This window comes from Neomonachus schauinslandi, chromosome 6 (genome assembly GCF_002201575.2).
Source record: "Neomonachus schauinslandi chromosome 6, ASM220157v2, whole genome shotgun sequence".
Lineage (NCBI taxonomy): Eukaryota > Metazoa > Chordata > Mammalia > Carnivora > Phocidae > Neomonachus > Neomonachus schauinslandi.
Window position 1 is genome coordinate 9,208,969 of NC_058408.1, and position 16,448 is coordinate 9,225,416.

Genomic DNA, 16,448 nt, shown 5'->3' on the forward strand with positions numbered 1-16,448 from the left:
TAATATTTATTTCATATTTATTTGAAAGTTTAAGTGATTTTATAATATTAATATATGCATTTTTCAGTAGATAGCGAAAACTGAGCAACTCTTCTGTAGGTGAGCAGTATTCTAAAAACTTTGCATATGTGAATATTCAAAACTGAATAATAATACTAAACTGCTGTTAATGATTAGCTCTTAGGGAGGGAATTAAAGAGGATGTTCACATTCTATAAAAAATTTCTGCATTGTGGGATGCCTGGGTGGCTCAGTCGGTTAAGCATCTGCCTTCGGCTCAGGTCATGATCCCAGGGTCCTGGGATCGAGTCCCGCATCGGGCTCCCTGCTCCGCGGGGAGCCTGCTTCTCCCTCTGCCCCTGTCTCTCTCTCTGTCTCTCATGAATAAATAAAAAAAATAAAATCTTTAAAAAAAAAAATTTCTGCATTGTTTTGCATTTTTATACTAAATACAACTTTTTAAGCCAGAAAACAATTATAATAAATTATTAACAACTGTATATTAAACATGAGACATTATCTAATATAAAGCTAAAGTCAATAAATATCCTTCTCCGTGTAAATAGGTCTCTTAGGACCTCCTCCAAGGTAGCAAAATACTGTTTATTTCCTTGTAAAAGATAATTTGTTGTTTTGACACTTGGTTACTATAGAGAAGCATTTCCTAGGATGACTTCCACCATACACTGGTTCTGCTCCTTAGTAATAGGCAAACCAGAAAAAAAGGATTCTCTGGTTTGGTAACTTTGGTTAAAATACTGGTTTAAACAAACATAGGTAAGTTTCTTTTTTTTTTTTTTTAGGTTTTATTTACATAGTTAAGTTTCTTAACTGCAGTATTTCCCAGGGTGGTAAGTGTGCTGATGGACACTGGGACTCTCCAAGAAGTTACGTGGGAACACAGTAGTGCACAGGTTTTTCTAAACTTATGTGTTCCTGGTATCTTTTTTCCTCCCAGAACCACTGTTTCAAGGCATATATTTTGCTAAACACTGCTTTAGGGTGTTCAAGAAAGAGTTATTTTCATAGTGAGGGATAATGAAGGGCCCTCCCCCTTCTTACTTATCCTAGGATTTATCCATATCTAAAGATACAGTGATCAGGGCGCCTGGGTGGCTCAGTTGGTGAAGCTTCTGCCTTGGGCTCAGGTCATGATCTCAGGGTCCTGGGATCCAGCTCCGCATGGGGCTCCCTGCTCAGTGGGGAGTCTGCTTCTCCCTCTCCCTCTGCCCCTGCTCCTCCTCCTCCCCCACTCATGCTCTCTTCCTCCCTCCCTCTCTCTCTCAAATAAAATCTTAAAAAAAAAAAAAGATCATTGCACATTGTTTTTGAGCCAGACCCAGATTATTTAAAGTATAGATTTTTCAAATATTAAACTGACCTTACAGTTTTTTAAATAAAACTGGGTTGTGATGTATTATTAGATTTGGTTTGTTAAAATTGTGTTCAGGATTTTTACATGTTCTCATAAGAGACTCTGGCCTTTAATTTTCCATTTTTGTAATATGTTGTCAGATGTTGGTGTTAAAGCTATGCTGGTCTCATAAAATGAGTTGTGAAGTGTTCCATCGTTTTCTTCTCTCTGTGTAATCTTGTTATTAATTCTCCTCTGAATGTTTACTGGTAGAGTTCACTGGTGAAGGTATCAGAGCCTGGAATCTCATTTTGTTGTGTTTTATTTCACTGGGAAGTTTTCAGTTTTGCGAGAGGTGTCAGAGTCTGTTCGGTGTAGGGGGCAAAGTCCCAGAGCCTTGCCAGCAATGAGCAGCGGACTTACTTAGGCACAAATTAGGGGCAATCCTTCAAGCAGTTCCGCCAGACTGAAGATGAGGGTCTGCTTCAGAACAAGAGATGAAGCCAATAGTAGGGGGAATCCTGGAAGTGAGAGAGACACAGAATGGCTGAGATAAACTCCTCACACGTTCTTGGCTGACTAGAATATTACACATGAGTGAAGAGACCCAGGAGAGCCCACGGAAAAGCAAAAGACAGCCTTTCAACCAGAACCGCCACCTTCCAGTAATTTGCCCAAAAGACCAATACAAAGGGTAAGAGGAGAGGTACCTGCTACGTGTTCTCTTGGCCTTTTAGAAAACATGGAGTTGTTCCTTTGGCCACATACATGGGAATTTACAAGAAAGGTGATATTGTGGACGTCAAGGGAATGGGCACTGTTCAAAAAGGAACGCTCCACAAACGTTACCGAGGCAAAACTGGAAGCGTCCACAGTGTTACCCAGCATGCTGTTGGCATTGCTGTAAACAAACAAGTGAAGGGCAAGATTCTTGCCACGAGAATTAAGGTACATATGGAGCATATTAAGCACTCAAAGAGCCGAGCTAGCTTCCTGAAGTGGGTGAAGGAAAATGATCAGAGGGGCTCTTGGGTGGCTCAGTCGTTAAGCGTCTTGCCTTCAGCTCAGGTCATGATCCCAGGTCCTGGGATCGAGCCCCACATCGGGCTCCCTGCTCCGAGGGAAGCCTGCTTCTCCCTCTCCCACTCCCCCTGTTTGTGTTCCCTCTCTCGCTGTGTCTCTCTGTGTCAAAAAAAAAAAAAAATCAGAAAAAGAAGGAAGCCCAAGACAAAGGTACTTGGGTTCAACTGAAATACCAACCTGCCCCACCCAGAGTACTTGTGAGAGCCAATGGGAAGGAGCCTGAGCTGCTGGAACCCAGTCCCTATGAATTCATGGCATGATAAATGTAAAAACAAACAAATGAGCGCCTGGGTGGCTTAGTGGGTTAAGCATCTGACTCTTGATCTTAGCTCAGGTCTTGATCTCAGGGTTGTGAGTTCAAGCCCCGAGCTGGCCTCCACCCTAGGCATGGAGCCTACTTTAAAAAAAAAAAAAAAGGAGGGGAGGAGACTTGAGAGCTGGCTGGATCTGTGAATGCATTCTCCAAGAGATAAACAATTTTAGTTGGATATTTCAGTACTTCACCATCAGTTATGTGATGGCCAGAAGTACCTCAAAGACCTCTACCTACAAAGAACATCGACCAAGAGCCCCAGCTGATGTGCTCTGAAATACATAGCTGCATTTGCTCCCTGGCCATGCTTCCCCTAGGCTAGACACAGCCAAGGACGCTGTGTCGTTGGACTACTAAGGCGGGTCCATTCCTAGGAGATAGGAGGTTCTTCTGATTGCTAATGTGTCCTTGGACTACTAAGGCAGGTCCATTCCTAGGAGATAGGTTCTTCTGATTGCTAACAACTTTGACTTAAGGACTCACAACAGCTTGGCTGAACCTTCTTAGTCTTCATCTAGTCTAGAATGCTTCTGCCCACCCTTGTCGCTGTGCCTCTCCCATTCTCAGGGTCAAGCCCATCCTGTGGTCTGAAGGACCTCTCTCCCAGGCTTTTCCGGCGCCTTCCTATTTCCTCTCCCAGCCACTTCTCCCCTGTCTTTAATCCTATTGTCATGGGCTTTTTAGGGGGCCCATATTAGCACAAGTGGTATGAAGAGTGGTCCAAGAAAATGGGTGGTCAGATGGGGATTCGGGACTGGCTCATCTGCTACCCAGCAGGTAAGGACAGTGCTGTCGTGGTTGGGACATGGCACAAGGTGGTGACTCAGCTGGTAGATTCCCCTAGTGGTGAGCTGGGAAGATGTCCTGGTAGAGGAGAAAGCTTGTGGCAGGTGCAATGGTTCAGGCCTTTGAAAAATATGGGGGACCTGAGGCGCCTGGGCATCTCAGTCAGTGAAGCATCTGCCTTCGGCTCAGGTCATGATCCCAGGGTCCTGGGATTGAGCCCCGCATCGGGCTCCCTGCTCTGCGGGAAGCCTGCTTCTCCCTCTCCCTGCTGCTCCCCCTGCTTGTGCTCTCTCTCTGTCAAATAAATAAATAAAATCTTAAAATATATGTATATATGGAGGACCAAAGCCTACAAAGACAGTGGAGTTGGCTTGTAGTTATCAAGTTGTAGTGGTACTCTACTGTTAGCAAGCAGTTCATGGTTAAGTGAGAGAACACTTCTGGTAGCTTCCAAAGAGGCCCTGATCTCTTGCAGTAGAAGGGTAGGCACATTTGAGGCTGAAAAACTAATTGTTAGAGCCTTAGAGCTCCATAGTTGTTTGCATTGGTCAGCCAAGGCAAGGAAGGTTAGGAGAATGTTAGAGCCTTCATGACAAAAATTGAGGATCCTGAAATATGGGACATCCGGATGGATGCCTTTGAGCATATAGCCTGTGCAACAACCATGGCTCTGGACCCTCTGGGCTTACAGAGGTGGCCCATATTCCCTAAGAAGAGCTAACATTCCTGAGATGCTCTCCTCTGAAGCTGCCCTCACCCCTACTTCCTCTCCTGACTACCAGACTGATAACTGGGGTGATGTAGGGTCTGAGTAAGTTATACTCAAAATTCTACTTGTGTGCATGCATGGGCACGTGTTTTCCTGGGGAATCTGTTGCTTTTGTTAGTTTTTTTTAGTCTGCGACAAAAATATTTCTGAAACACTAGCTTTCCTCCCTTAGGCCTCCTTCCCACCAGGAACAGCTGTAATTTCATTACAAAGCAGAATTGAACTAATTTTCCCTCCTAATGACCTGGGGGAGAGTTCACTTTGGCACACCCAAATAACTTTACAGAAAAATACCACTTAAGGAAAGAAAGAAAGAAAAAAAAAAGAAAGCAAGAAAAATACCAGTTGAACCCTAAGCACAGACTAGTCTGCTGGATCTGCTCATCTCCTTTGGCCTCCAACACCAGTTGGTGCTTCAGCACATCATCTTCAGGACAGTCAAACCTGCCATCCTGGGCCACCAGTCTAAATCCAAGCCACTAGATAAGATTTAACTACTCCTCTGAGGCAGTTGCCTTCAGCTGCGCCATTCTCTGCTTCACTTGTGGACAATCACCACGGCTGGGACTGGGGTGAAGCAAGGAGGGCGCTTAGAGCCAACCCATTAGGAGGGGCTCGTTTTCAAGACTCCCCCTACGCTGGCCCCTTACTCCATCTGAAAGAGCTTCCTTGCGTTTTGCACCCTTGGGGGTCTCCCTTGTCAGACCCTCGTCCCATGACCCTGTCCATCACCAATTCTAGTGCATCACTTATGGTACGATGGAAAGAGCATTAGTGCCACGGTCGTGGAGGAGGGGGGAGTAGGTCATATACAGAGAAGGTGACCTGGGAGCTCACTGGGGGAGGTAAAAGAAGTCAGTGCAGAAGAGTGGGAGAGCAAGGGTTTTAGTCTGGAGACAGGAAAAGAAACGAAGGGTCAGATCCCTGTCTGGGAGAAGCCCCATGAACAGGCAGAGTGAACGCAATGGGGTTGCCAGGAGCTTGCTCTTACTGGGTGCCGTAGTGTCTGGGTGAGACTACTAAACTCCTGATGATGTCCCGGTCTTACTTTCATAGCATCTTGTTAGAAAATACATCCTGGTATGGGGATTGGGAGACAAAATCGGAAAATCTCCATGGAACGAAAATCTGTATGTTAACATTTTCTAAGTCTGGGAAGCCTTCTTAGGGCATATGGGATTTCTGAAGTTGGGCCAACTAAAATGTAAAGGCCCATGGGGTGCCTGGGTGGCTCAGTCGGTTAAGGGTCTGACTCTTGATTTCGGCTCAGGTCATGATCTCAGGGTCATGATACTGAGCCCCACATCGGACTCCACCCTGGGCGTGGAGCCTGCTTAAGATTCTTTCTCCCTCTCCCTTTGCCCCTCCCCCCCTAAAAAAAATAAAGGCCCTCATATGACTATTATCTTTGCAGGGGAAAGCTGTATGCACAAAAATCAATGTGTTGAATTTAATGAAATTAACAAAACTTGCGTTTATGTAACATTCTATAGGTTATAAAGTCTTCTGATGCTGCCTTTTTAATTTTCAGTCAATATAAATTGTACAATTCAGTGGTTCTTATGATAATCAAAGTCGTGCAACCATCAAGATAGTCAATTTTAGAACATTTACCTAAAAAGAGGGGGGCACTTGGGTGGCTCAGTCGGTTAAGCATCTGACTCTTGATTTTAGCTCAGGTCATGATCTCAGGGTCGTGGGATCAAGCCCCACCCACATTGGGATCCGTGCTGAGCATGGAATCTGCTTAAGCTTCTCTCTCTCCCCTCTCCCTCTGCCCCACCCCCTTGCTTGTGCTCTGTCTCTCTAAAAGAAATTAAAAAAAAATAAAAATAAAAAGAGGGGTGTCTGGGTAGCTCAGTGGGGTTGTATGCAGACTCTTGATTTCGGCTTGGGTCATGATCTCAGGGTTGCGAGATCGAGCACCACGTTGGGCTCTGCACTCAGCAGGGAGCTTGCTTGAGATTCTGCCCCCCCCCTTCATCTGCTCTTCCTCACTCTCTCTAAAATAATAAGTAAATAAATCTTAAAAAAATAAATTAAAAAATTAAAAGAAATCCTGGGGGCACCTGGCTGACTGAGTCAGTAGAACACTGTTGATCTCAAGGTCATGAGTTCAAGCCCCACTTTGGGCATGGAGGCTATTTAAATAAATAAATAAAAAGAAATCCTGGACTCATTTAGCAGCCATGCCCCATTTCCTTCCTAACCTCCCTAGCTGTAGGCAACCACCAATCTACTTTCTATCTCTGTAGATTTGCGTGTTCTGGATATAACCTTTTTTACCTTAAAGTGACCTTGGGGATTAGGAATTCTTATCTTTGAAGCTCCTAATCCCGAAACGGTGGGGCTTCTATGGGAAGAGCTGTGATCTGTGATCCAATAGAAGGGGAGAGAAATGGAATTTGACAACTGCTATATACCAATATATAGTCTTTATTTTCACAACCACCTTACAAGGCACCTTATCATTTAACAGTTGAAGAAACTGAATTCCATAGAAATTAAGTAACTTGCCAAAGGTTACAAAGTAGTAACAAAGCAAAGGTGTAAAACTTGCTTTCCCAACTAGAGCTCATTGTCTTCTTTCCACTAGATCAGTGATTCTCAAACTTGGCTGGGTGCTAAGAGGTACCTGGAGGGCTTATCAAACACAGGTTGCTGGGCTCCACACACAGAGTTTTGGATTCTTTAGCTGTGTGGGGATGGGGTCCCAGCTTTTGTATTCCCAGCTGCTCCCACTGCTGGGGTTTGAGACAGCTCTATCATGCTGCCCACAGTATCTGAGAATGTACCTAAGATCACAGAGCCAGATGTAAGCAGCTCTTCAATATCATCTGGTCATCTCTTCAGAACAGTATTTATGATCTGTCCAAGCAATTACTGATTGATAAAAGGCAATACAGGCAACTACAATGTTTCGGAGAGAAACTAAAGTTTAATAACCTTTCTTTTTTCCGGTTTGGAAATGGGATAAGCAATTAGAGAATTAACCATGGTTTGTGAAGCACCCAGAGGTAGAACTTTTCCGATGGAGACAAAATGTAGTGTTCCTTGCCTAGTTCGGACCTACAGCCACTTAGAGGGAGGGCAGGCAGACGAGGACCGTAGCAGAAATGTCTCTTGTTCTTTGGCTATAGCTGCACACTCATGCTGACTTCATCCCCGTATGTTAACTAGGCCAGAACTTGATCAGACGGAAATCTGTATATAAACGAAAATGATCACAGATACCGAGAAAATAGTATTTGCTTGAATCTGTTCTAACTCTGGATTTTATTGAACATGTTTGATTCTTTTTTTTCCTGGTGGCAGGGGAAGGAGGACAGGTAGAGATCCTTTAATTCAGAATCTGCAGTGTAATTGCTATAGGAGACTCAAACGTGATTTGAACATCCCCAGCTATGGGATTTGGTGACCAGGCTCCTGAGTGAGGATGACACAGCACAGGGAATAGCACAGACAGCCTGGCTGGCTTTATAGAGAACAGAGATACAAAAGTCCTTGTCGAGGTCACCAGTGCTCAGAATACTCTTAATTTAAACGGACTTGGGTAACTTCCTTACCTGTAGGTAAGGCAGCCCTAGGGACAGAAGAGAGTGAAAACAGGGAGTGCAGAGTGCAGCGGGATGTCCTTGCTAACTAGGCCTTACCTTTGTATAGATAGCTTTTTTTTTTTTTTTTCAGGACACTTTTATGTATATTAACTTACGCACAGAGGTCAAAATTATTAAACAAGGTACAGAAAGGGTGCCTGGCTGACTCAGTACAGAATGTGACTCTTTATCTTGGTTGGGGTTGTGAGTTCAAGCCCCACATTGGGGGTAGAGATTACAAAAAAAAAAAAGATAAAATCTTTAAACAAGGTACAGATAAGTTTAACGGGTTAGCTCAGTTAATGAGTTGGTCCAACTAGTTAATAGATGTACATACAAGACTAGCTGTACACAGTCACTTGGAACGCCAGGAACACAAAACATTTGGAAATAAGAGTAGTAACCATGTAAATACCATGTAGGGAATACCACCTTTCATTCCAAAATGGTGGCAGTGAAGTTTACTTGTTGGTACTTTTTGACCTTTTCCATATTCTTCATTTGTTCATTCAATACAGTGAACATGTATTGAATGTTTCCTACCTGCTGTCATTCTACTCAGTTGGCCCTGGGAATGTAAAATTGAGACATGGCGTTGCTTCATTTGTTCAACAAATATCTGTGAAGGCCCTACCAGTGCCAGAAACTGTTTTAGATGCTGGGAATATAGTAATTAAAAAAAAAAAAAACAAACACCAAGAAATGTATAAACCAGTTTGGAGTAAGCCACTTCAGACTAACCAGGTAAAGGCAAATAAATACTCCAATAAAAATGTGGGCCGGATAGAGGGATGGGTCGATGACTAGTGTGATAAGTATGGTACAATGTTCATGGTAGAATCCAGATGGTTATATCAGTGTTTACTGTAAAATATTTCAATGTTTGAAAATTTTTATGATGAAATATCATGGAAAAAAAGCTATAGAAAGAAGGAAGGTGGGGATTTGGGAAAAGTTCATAGAGGATGTGGCATTCTCATATCCTCCTCTTCTTTCTCTAGCTACCTGATATCCCCTTAGCTCTGGGTCCATCGAATTGTCCAAGTTCCAACAGGCTTTATCTTGGGCTCTAAAGAGCTCTGCAAAAGTCTTTGAAGACTTAGATCTCTTTAGTGGAGAAAAGACATTGGGGAGAAGAGGCAGCCTCCTGAATCAGCTACAACCCACCCACCCAACAGCCCTGTGGTAAGGCACCCTCCTTCTAGCTGACCTCTCCCAGCCAGGTAGCCACTCTCTCTATCTTAGCCTCCTGTCTGAGCTTCTGTGGAGTTTGATTTTGGATGGGGACACGAAATATGTCAGAAGTGAAAAGAACATTGTGCTTTCTAATATTCTTAATTTTCTTTAGCAATTTTTTTTCAAAAGAATTCTGAATTTAAGATAACTAAGTTTGAAAAGAATGCTATTGACTTCAACTCTCTTTTAGCCTGTAGGAGCCAGTCAGCTCATCAGTTCCAGATTCACAGGGGCAGAGACTGGAAGCTACTGATCTAATCCTACCTCTCCCCCCCGTACCCCAACAAAATTTCCCTTTGGGGTCCCAGCCTTGTAGGGGCCTCTTCCCTTCCAACTCTTACATAGGGCCTAGACTATGCCAGCAGCTATTCTAAGAACTTTAATATAACAATTCATTTAATGCAACAATCCTAGGATGGAGTGGCCATTATTCCCATGTAACAGATGAGAACACCGAGGCACAGGGAGATTATGTAACTTGCTCGTGGAACTGCGTGTGAATAGAGAAATCTGCCTTCAGAGGTGGGGGCTGCTGAGTCACCAGCGGATCCTGCCTTTCTAATCAAGTGACTAATTGCCCATCTCTGAATGAAAAACCAGTTCACTTAAAGGTATTAATGGGTCAAAATGGCATTAATTATTATTTTAATGTTTCCACAAATCCTAATTCAACAGGAACCTCAGTATTTGTGATTTCAAACTATGGTTTGAAACGGCCTTGCTTTTTGGAGAGCGTGTGCCCTTCAGATACCGCCCCCCCATTACCCTTCTCTAGGGACAAGGACTCCAGGCAGTCGCCTGCTAAGGAGGATGGTGTTTCCAAGAGAGGAAATATTTAAAGCCAGCGTCTGACATATTTTGGCAAACGGAAGGGGGAAATTTTTTCATTTGGGGAAAACGCAAGTTTTTAGCCTGAATAATGGGCAAATGACATTAACTCTTTGCTTCGTCTTAATCTTCCCTGCTTGTTCGAATTTTGCTTCCCAAACCTGGGGCGCTGGCATTCTGCCCTGGTAGCTTCGTATCCCCTTTGAAAGAGGGGGTAGCACACCCAGTTAAAGCGCCGAGCGCGTGTTTGCCTTCCGTCGGTCCGCCGGAGGTCGCCGAGGAAAGGGTTAACCGGGCGGGTGACGGGGGAGGAGGGCCGGGCTCACACCTCTCCGGGAGACCTCGGGTGGCGGCGGCGGGGCCCGGGAGGGGCGGAGGCTGGGGCCGGCCGCCTCGCCGCCTCCGCCTCGGCGAATAGCAGCGCGCTGCCCGCCCGGATTGGAGCATTAGCATCACGCTGACCTCCGCCTGGGCTGTAAACCGAGCCGGCCGCTGCGGGCAAGAGGCAGGCTCTCGGCGCCTCCGGGAAAGGCAGCCCCACGGCCGAGCTCCGGGCGGCTCGCAGGGACCCGGGCAGCGCCCTGCGGCGGCTGCGGGGCAGCGGGGGAGCCCGACGCGGGCGCGGGCGGGGAACGTGCGTCCGTCGGCAGCAGCGGGAGGAGGGGCGGCGCCAGCCATGGCCGGGGACAGCGAGCAGACCCTGCAGAACCACCAGCAGCCCAACGGCGGCGAGCCCTTCCTGATCGGCGTCAGCGGGGGCACGGCCAGCGGCAAGGTACGGCGGGGGTCGCGGCGCCGCGCTCCCGGGCCCGGGGCCGGGCGGCGGCGCATGTGGCGCGGCCGCGGGCCGTGTCAGTTGCTGCAGCCACCGCGTGGCCCGCGCGCCTCCGCTCCTGGCCGCGCTCCAGCGCTAGTCTTCCCCGCGCTGACTGCGGGCCGGCCGGCCGGGCGGGGATTCCGGTCATCGGGGTCCCAGGGGGCCGCCGACCCCCGGTCGCGGGGCTGGCGCGCTCCCGCTCGCTCTTTTTCTCCGCTGCGGTAACTCGTGGCCCGGCTCCTATGGGCGACCAGCTGGGAAAGCGGATGCTTATTGTTTTGCGGGTCCGACGGTGGGGGAGAGGGTTTTAGGCAGGGTCGCCGGCGAGCCCCTGATGCGCCCCAGCCCCGCTTGGAGGTCCCCGGTACCCAGGGCGGGGCAAGCCGGGGAGCCGGACCTGGAGGGCTGCGAGAACGCGCGAGGCGGCGTCCCGGGGACGGGAGTCCGTCTTGGGCTGGGGATTGCAGGGCTTTCTGGGGAAAATCCTGAGCGCCAACTAGGTGCGGTGGCATCAACGAAACGTTAATAGCAGGGGCTTCTGATTTTTATGGTTATAAGAGGAAACGTGGCCGGCTTCAAGGAGAAAGTTGTACTGGCTCCATGCTCCTCGGTGTCCGGGGCTTACGCGTCTTGGGTCCACCGAAAGGGGTCATCGTCTGGGTGTCCGACCCTCCTACGTGCCTCTCTTTGTTTTATCAGCAAGGCAAGGAGAAACTAGGGAAATGCTCTTTTAGCTTTATCCCGGGCTTTTTCTGCAGGTGGGGAAGGGTGGAGTCCTCCCAGATGTTTCTTTCTCGGTCCCCCCCTTGCTGCCTTTAAGGTGTGGGTACTTGTTCCTTGGGCGTTTAGCAGCCTCGGCTCGCGGTGGGAGCACGGGCTCCTTCCTGCAGGGGAGCCTGCGAGCTGGGGCCGTGCGCGCCGCGTCTGGCGACGTGGGATGCTGCCTCCCAGGGCCCGGGAGCGCCGAGCAGGAAGGCTGCTTGGCGCCATGAGGAGCGAGCCACGAGGTTCTCGCGCCTGAGCCGACTCCTCCCGAGCCCCTCCTCCATCTTGGCCTCGCAGTTTCCCCTCCAGGTCCTGACTACCTGGGCGCGTGGGGCTCAGACCTGGCGGCTGGCGCTCTGAAACTTCTTTCTAGATCAAGTTAATCTCGTCTCTCTAGCTCCCGGGGCTAGGAATCTGGCAGCTTCAGGTCCCAGAAGCTGATGTGGCATTTGCTGAATGCAATCCCCCCCCACCCCCCTTGTTCTGTGTTCTCTGCTCGTGCTGTTACTCGTAATTAAAAACAAAACCACGATGTCAGCTCTTAGGAAGTTTTCCCTGTTTTTAGGATTATCCTTGCCCCCCTCTTTCCATTGCATATGAATGTTGCATGGGACGTTTTTGTTGTTCATGGCTGTATTCCCAACACTCCTAGCATGATGTGTGACACACAGTTGGTCCCAAATATTTACCTGAGGTTCGGTCCTCCTGGGGGGAGGGAGACTTAAACTGGCAGGTGAGTTTGGCATTTAGAATGTCCTCGGCAATCACAAATGATAAAGTCACTGCGGAGGGGGAAACTGAGACCCTAAAAGGGGAAATAAGGCCATTCTCTTTATTTTTGTGGCCTTGTGTCATCACCTGGTCTCAATTGATACTCATTGTAAGTCCTAAGTGTTAACTTCTGTAATGTGTCAAATGGGAGCTACTGGTGAGCCATGATGGGAGTGGTAAGCGCTGTCCCTGGGGTTCTCATCAAGGAGGAAGATTATAGAAACTCTCAAGACAAGGTTTGTCTTCAAAACCAGGTTCTTGTATTTCCTCCAAAAGGACTTCTAGCGAGAGCAAGAAGTCATCTGGAAGAGAAGAAAAGCAACAGCATAAAGCATGTTGTACACTTTGGGCACTGATAAATACTAGGCATTGTTTAAGATTATTTTAATCTTTTTGTTGTTGTTGTTATTAAAAAAGATCCAAAGGAGCATTGGACTTCTGTAATTCCATATGGTAGTCCATTTGCTGCAATTCTATCTTGGTTCTCTTATTCCAGTCCTTAGTGCCTTAACTGCAAGGAATTCAAACATTCAAAGTTGTTTTTTTTTTTTTTAGAGGATGATCAGCATCAACAGGCTGGACCTCCTTTGGAAGTCTGAGCATAGTAGGGCAAGAGGATCTGGAAGCAAGATTGATCCTCTGCTCCCTGGGTTTTTATTATGCGCCTGTTAAAAGAGAATTTGGAAGAAACCAAAGGATCTAAGAACATCATCAAAAATGACAATTTTAAACCTAGAAGGCACCTCAGAGTCTCTGGAGTCCAACACTTAGGCTCATTACTTATAGATGAGAAAAATAATGTATCCAGGTCATATATTTAGTGGCGGAGCCAGTTTCTAGTTTTCTAGACTGGTGCTGTTCGTTCCCTGCCGTTGCCTTGTTGAGGAAGAATTGATTAATAAGGAAAAATAAGACTAAGGTGCCGAGGGGCAGGGAGGGACATATGTTTACAACCTTCACTTTGGAAAGGGGCTGCTTGGAAATGGCTGTGGAATGATTTCAGAAGTACTTGATCCAAAGGGAAATGGAAATGCAGATTGCTTTGTACCCTGGGCCCAGCCCTGTAGATCTTGATTGTTCTCCCCCTCCCCCATCCCTCCTTTATAAGAAAAAACAACTCCCTGTTCAGCTTCTCTTGAGGGCTCTAATTTGTCTCAATGTTGTGGCTGCCCTAAGTACAAGTATTGTCTCAGACTAAATTATTTTGGTTGTGCAAGGCAAAAATAGTGATTGCAGCTCTGTAGATCACATTTTTTAAGTTTGTTTTATAAGTGAAGATGAATTAGAACTTGAGAGTAAGCTTTGCCAGGCTGACGTGGCAAGTCATGGTTAAAAACTCATCTCAAAACTGTAGTAGGTTGAGAAAGTTGTTCTGATCTGTGTTAAAAACCAGGTTCTCGTGTTTCCTCGGAAAGGACGGGTCTGGAGAGAGCAGGAAGTCACTGGAAGAGGGGAAAAAGTAAACTTTTCTGCCAGCGTCTATGTCCATGACAGTGGGGGCCGTTCACTCTCCTTCTTGCTGTGACTTCTTCCCCGGACGGAGAAAATAGCTTCTCATTCTGCTTCTTCGCACTGCCATCAGAGTGGGCTTCCTTAGCTGTAGTTCTGACTGTGTCACACTCCTTTCTGGAAACCTTGGGCCACTCTCCAGCACCCAGACTGCTGGTCAAATGTTTCAGCACACAGTGCACATCCCCTTGACCCCCAAATGTGGTCCCAGACTGTTTATTCCCCGCCCCCCAACCCGAATGCACACAGACACATCTTTGGAACTGCTTTCACTTACTTTTGCTCTGGGTCTTCTCCAGAATGACCTATAATCCTTTTAAGCCTTCAGTTCTGCAAATACTTCCTCCAGGGAACTCTCTTATTCATTTCCTTAGTCAGAATTGTTTTGTTTGTCTAATGCTTCCCTAGTTTTACCGCAGTTTGCTGTGCAGTGTGGCTACCCCTTGACTACTTCCCGCAGCCTAATGCAAGTTCTATAAGAGCATCTCACGTATTTATTTGAGCCTTATTTGGGTGTTTGATGCCGCATTGGTGTTTGGTGTGCGTTGAACTGAGTTAGGCAGGCCAAAATTTGTAATTACTCTTCTATTATTTAATTCATAAGACTATTTGAATTAGGATTTGAGGCCACAGTGGAAACCCTGTTTAACTCTGTTACTCATGTTGCAATGACCCAAATATAAAAAGCTCCCCAAACGCTAATACATTGGTATTGCTTATTCAGAGCCTGGTATTTATTTAATATGTACTAAGTAGGTACTTGTTGAATGAATGTCATTGTGCAAAATACTGTATTAAGTGTTTAAAAAAAAGATTTTATTTATTTGAGAGAGAGAGAGCCCACGTGCGTTGGGGGGGGGTGGGGCGGAGTGGCAGAGGGAGAAGCAGACTCCCCACTGAGCAGGGAGCCCAATGCGGGGCTCGATCCCAGGACCCTGGGACCATGACCTGAGCCGAGGGCAGATGCTTCACCGACTGAGTGATCCAGGCGCCCTGTATTAAGTGCTTTTGAGGAGAAGTCGGGATACGAGGATACCTGAGAGAAAGTCTCTGTTAGTATTATAGTTAAAACTTGCTTAAACCACTTTCACCACCAAGCCAGTTTATCTTTTTTTTTTTTTTTTTAAAGATTTTCTCTTTCTCCTTTTTTTTTTTTTGAAGTAATCTCTACTCCCAACGTTGGGCTCGAACCTACAACCCTGAGATCAGCATGCTCCACTGACTGAGCCAGCCAGGTGCCCCTAAGCCAGTTTACCTAAATCATTGGATTATCTCTTCCCTTTTTTTTTTTTTTTTTTAAAGATTTTATTTATTTATGTGAGAGAGAGAATGAGAGAGAGAGAGCATGAGAGGGGGGAGGGTCAGAGGGAGAAGCAGACTCCCTGCTGAGCAGGGAGCCCGATGCGGGACTCGATCCCGGGACTCCAGGATCATGACCTGAGCCGAAGGCAGTCGCTTAACCAACTGAGCCACCCAGGCGCCCTATCTCTTCCCTTTGAAGTCAGGCAGGTGTGTTCCCCATTGATGGATAGCAGTGGAAGATGAGGTTAGAGTTTTTGACTTGCCTGACCTCACGTGGCTGGTAAGTGATACGACTTGGATTCGAATCCAGATTTTTCCTTTCCTAAATCTGTGTCTGTTCTGAGCTATCTTCACAGGCAACAGCCAGTCCTCTGAGGTATTTTGGGGGAGGTCGGTCTGACTGTGTATCAGTCAGACAGACCAAGAGAGGAAAACTGCAGTCCCCTCAGAGGTGTGGGCTGTCACCTCAGCTCTGCTTGGCCGTGACTCAGCATCTGCTTTGGAGCACTCTGGAATATGCTGTGGGCCGGCGTCTCCTTGGCTCCATCACCCTGTTCCTGAGACCTCAGCAGCCATCCCCATCTGGCCAGCTTGTTGACTCCACACCCTCCTTCTGTAGGTGCTTCCAGAACCGCGGGACTGGTTTGGTCCTGCTGTTTTTCTCAGAGACCACCCCGAACTTCCGCCATGGCCATCAAGGCCTTGTGTGATCTGGCCCTGCTGACCTCTTGCCCCTCTCCCCCTTGCTCTCTCTGTTGCAGCCATATTGGCTGCCCAGCATGCCTGGCTTTCCCTCTGCCCCAGGAATACTGCTGGCTCTGCAGGAAATTCTCCTATTCCTTGTGCCAGTGCCTAGCACCGTGCCTGGGAGAGGGAAGCAGCAGCAGCCTGTCTTGAGGTGTCCGGTTGGTTCCTCTTCTGCTGCTTGTCTTCCCCCAGCTATGCCTGTGGTCAGCTGCCTTCTCTTTCATTCCTTGCTTGTGTGTCTTTGAAGTGTGGCTTCTGATCTCGCTCTCTGTGGTCACCTAACTCCAGCTCGCTCTATAGCATTTGCTGAGATCTTCTGCCTGATGTCCTCACTTCTTTGTAGAGTCTTGCTTTTATGAAGTTCTGGGCTGGGGACAGATTGTATTGGGGAGTTTCACTGTTGAGGGCCTGAGGTTTCTTGCTAGTGGGCTCTGAGATGGTGCTGTTGGACTATTCAATCTGTGAGGTCTTTCAGATGTGTGTCTTAGTGTTTGAAACCAGTGAGAAAGCTTGGAGGGTATACTCCTGTGTCTGTGCGCGTGTGCACGCTTTCTTGTCCATCAAGCCATTTT

At 47.2% G+C, this 16,448-nt stretch overlaps 2 protein-coding genes across 2 annotated transcripts in view; both read left to right on the forward strand.

Annotated features, from left to right (window-relative positions):
• Positions 1–2,023: 2,023 nt before the first annotated feature.
• Positions 2,024–2,697, forward strand: LOC110588169 (60S ribosomal protein L21-like; the record flags this gene model as incomplete). Its single annotated transcript, XM_044916032.1, has 2 exons — positions 2,024–2,386; positions 2,563–2,697. Coding segments are annotated over 2 exons (498 nt in total), but the record flags the coding sequence as incomplete, so codon positions are not given.
• A 7,889-nt stretch (positions 2,698–10,586) lies between these two features.
• UCK2 (uridine-cytidine kinase 2) overlaps positions 10,587–16,448 on the forward strand; it is a 70,945-nt gene continuing 65,083 nt past the window's right edge. Inside the window, exon 1 of the mRNA XM_021698407.2 lies at positions 10,587–10,740. Coding sequence (XP_021554082.1) covers positions 10,642–10,740 — 99 coding nt within the window. The 5' untranslated portion in view covers positions 10,587–10,641. The remainder of the gene's footprint in view (positions 10,741–16,448) is intronic.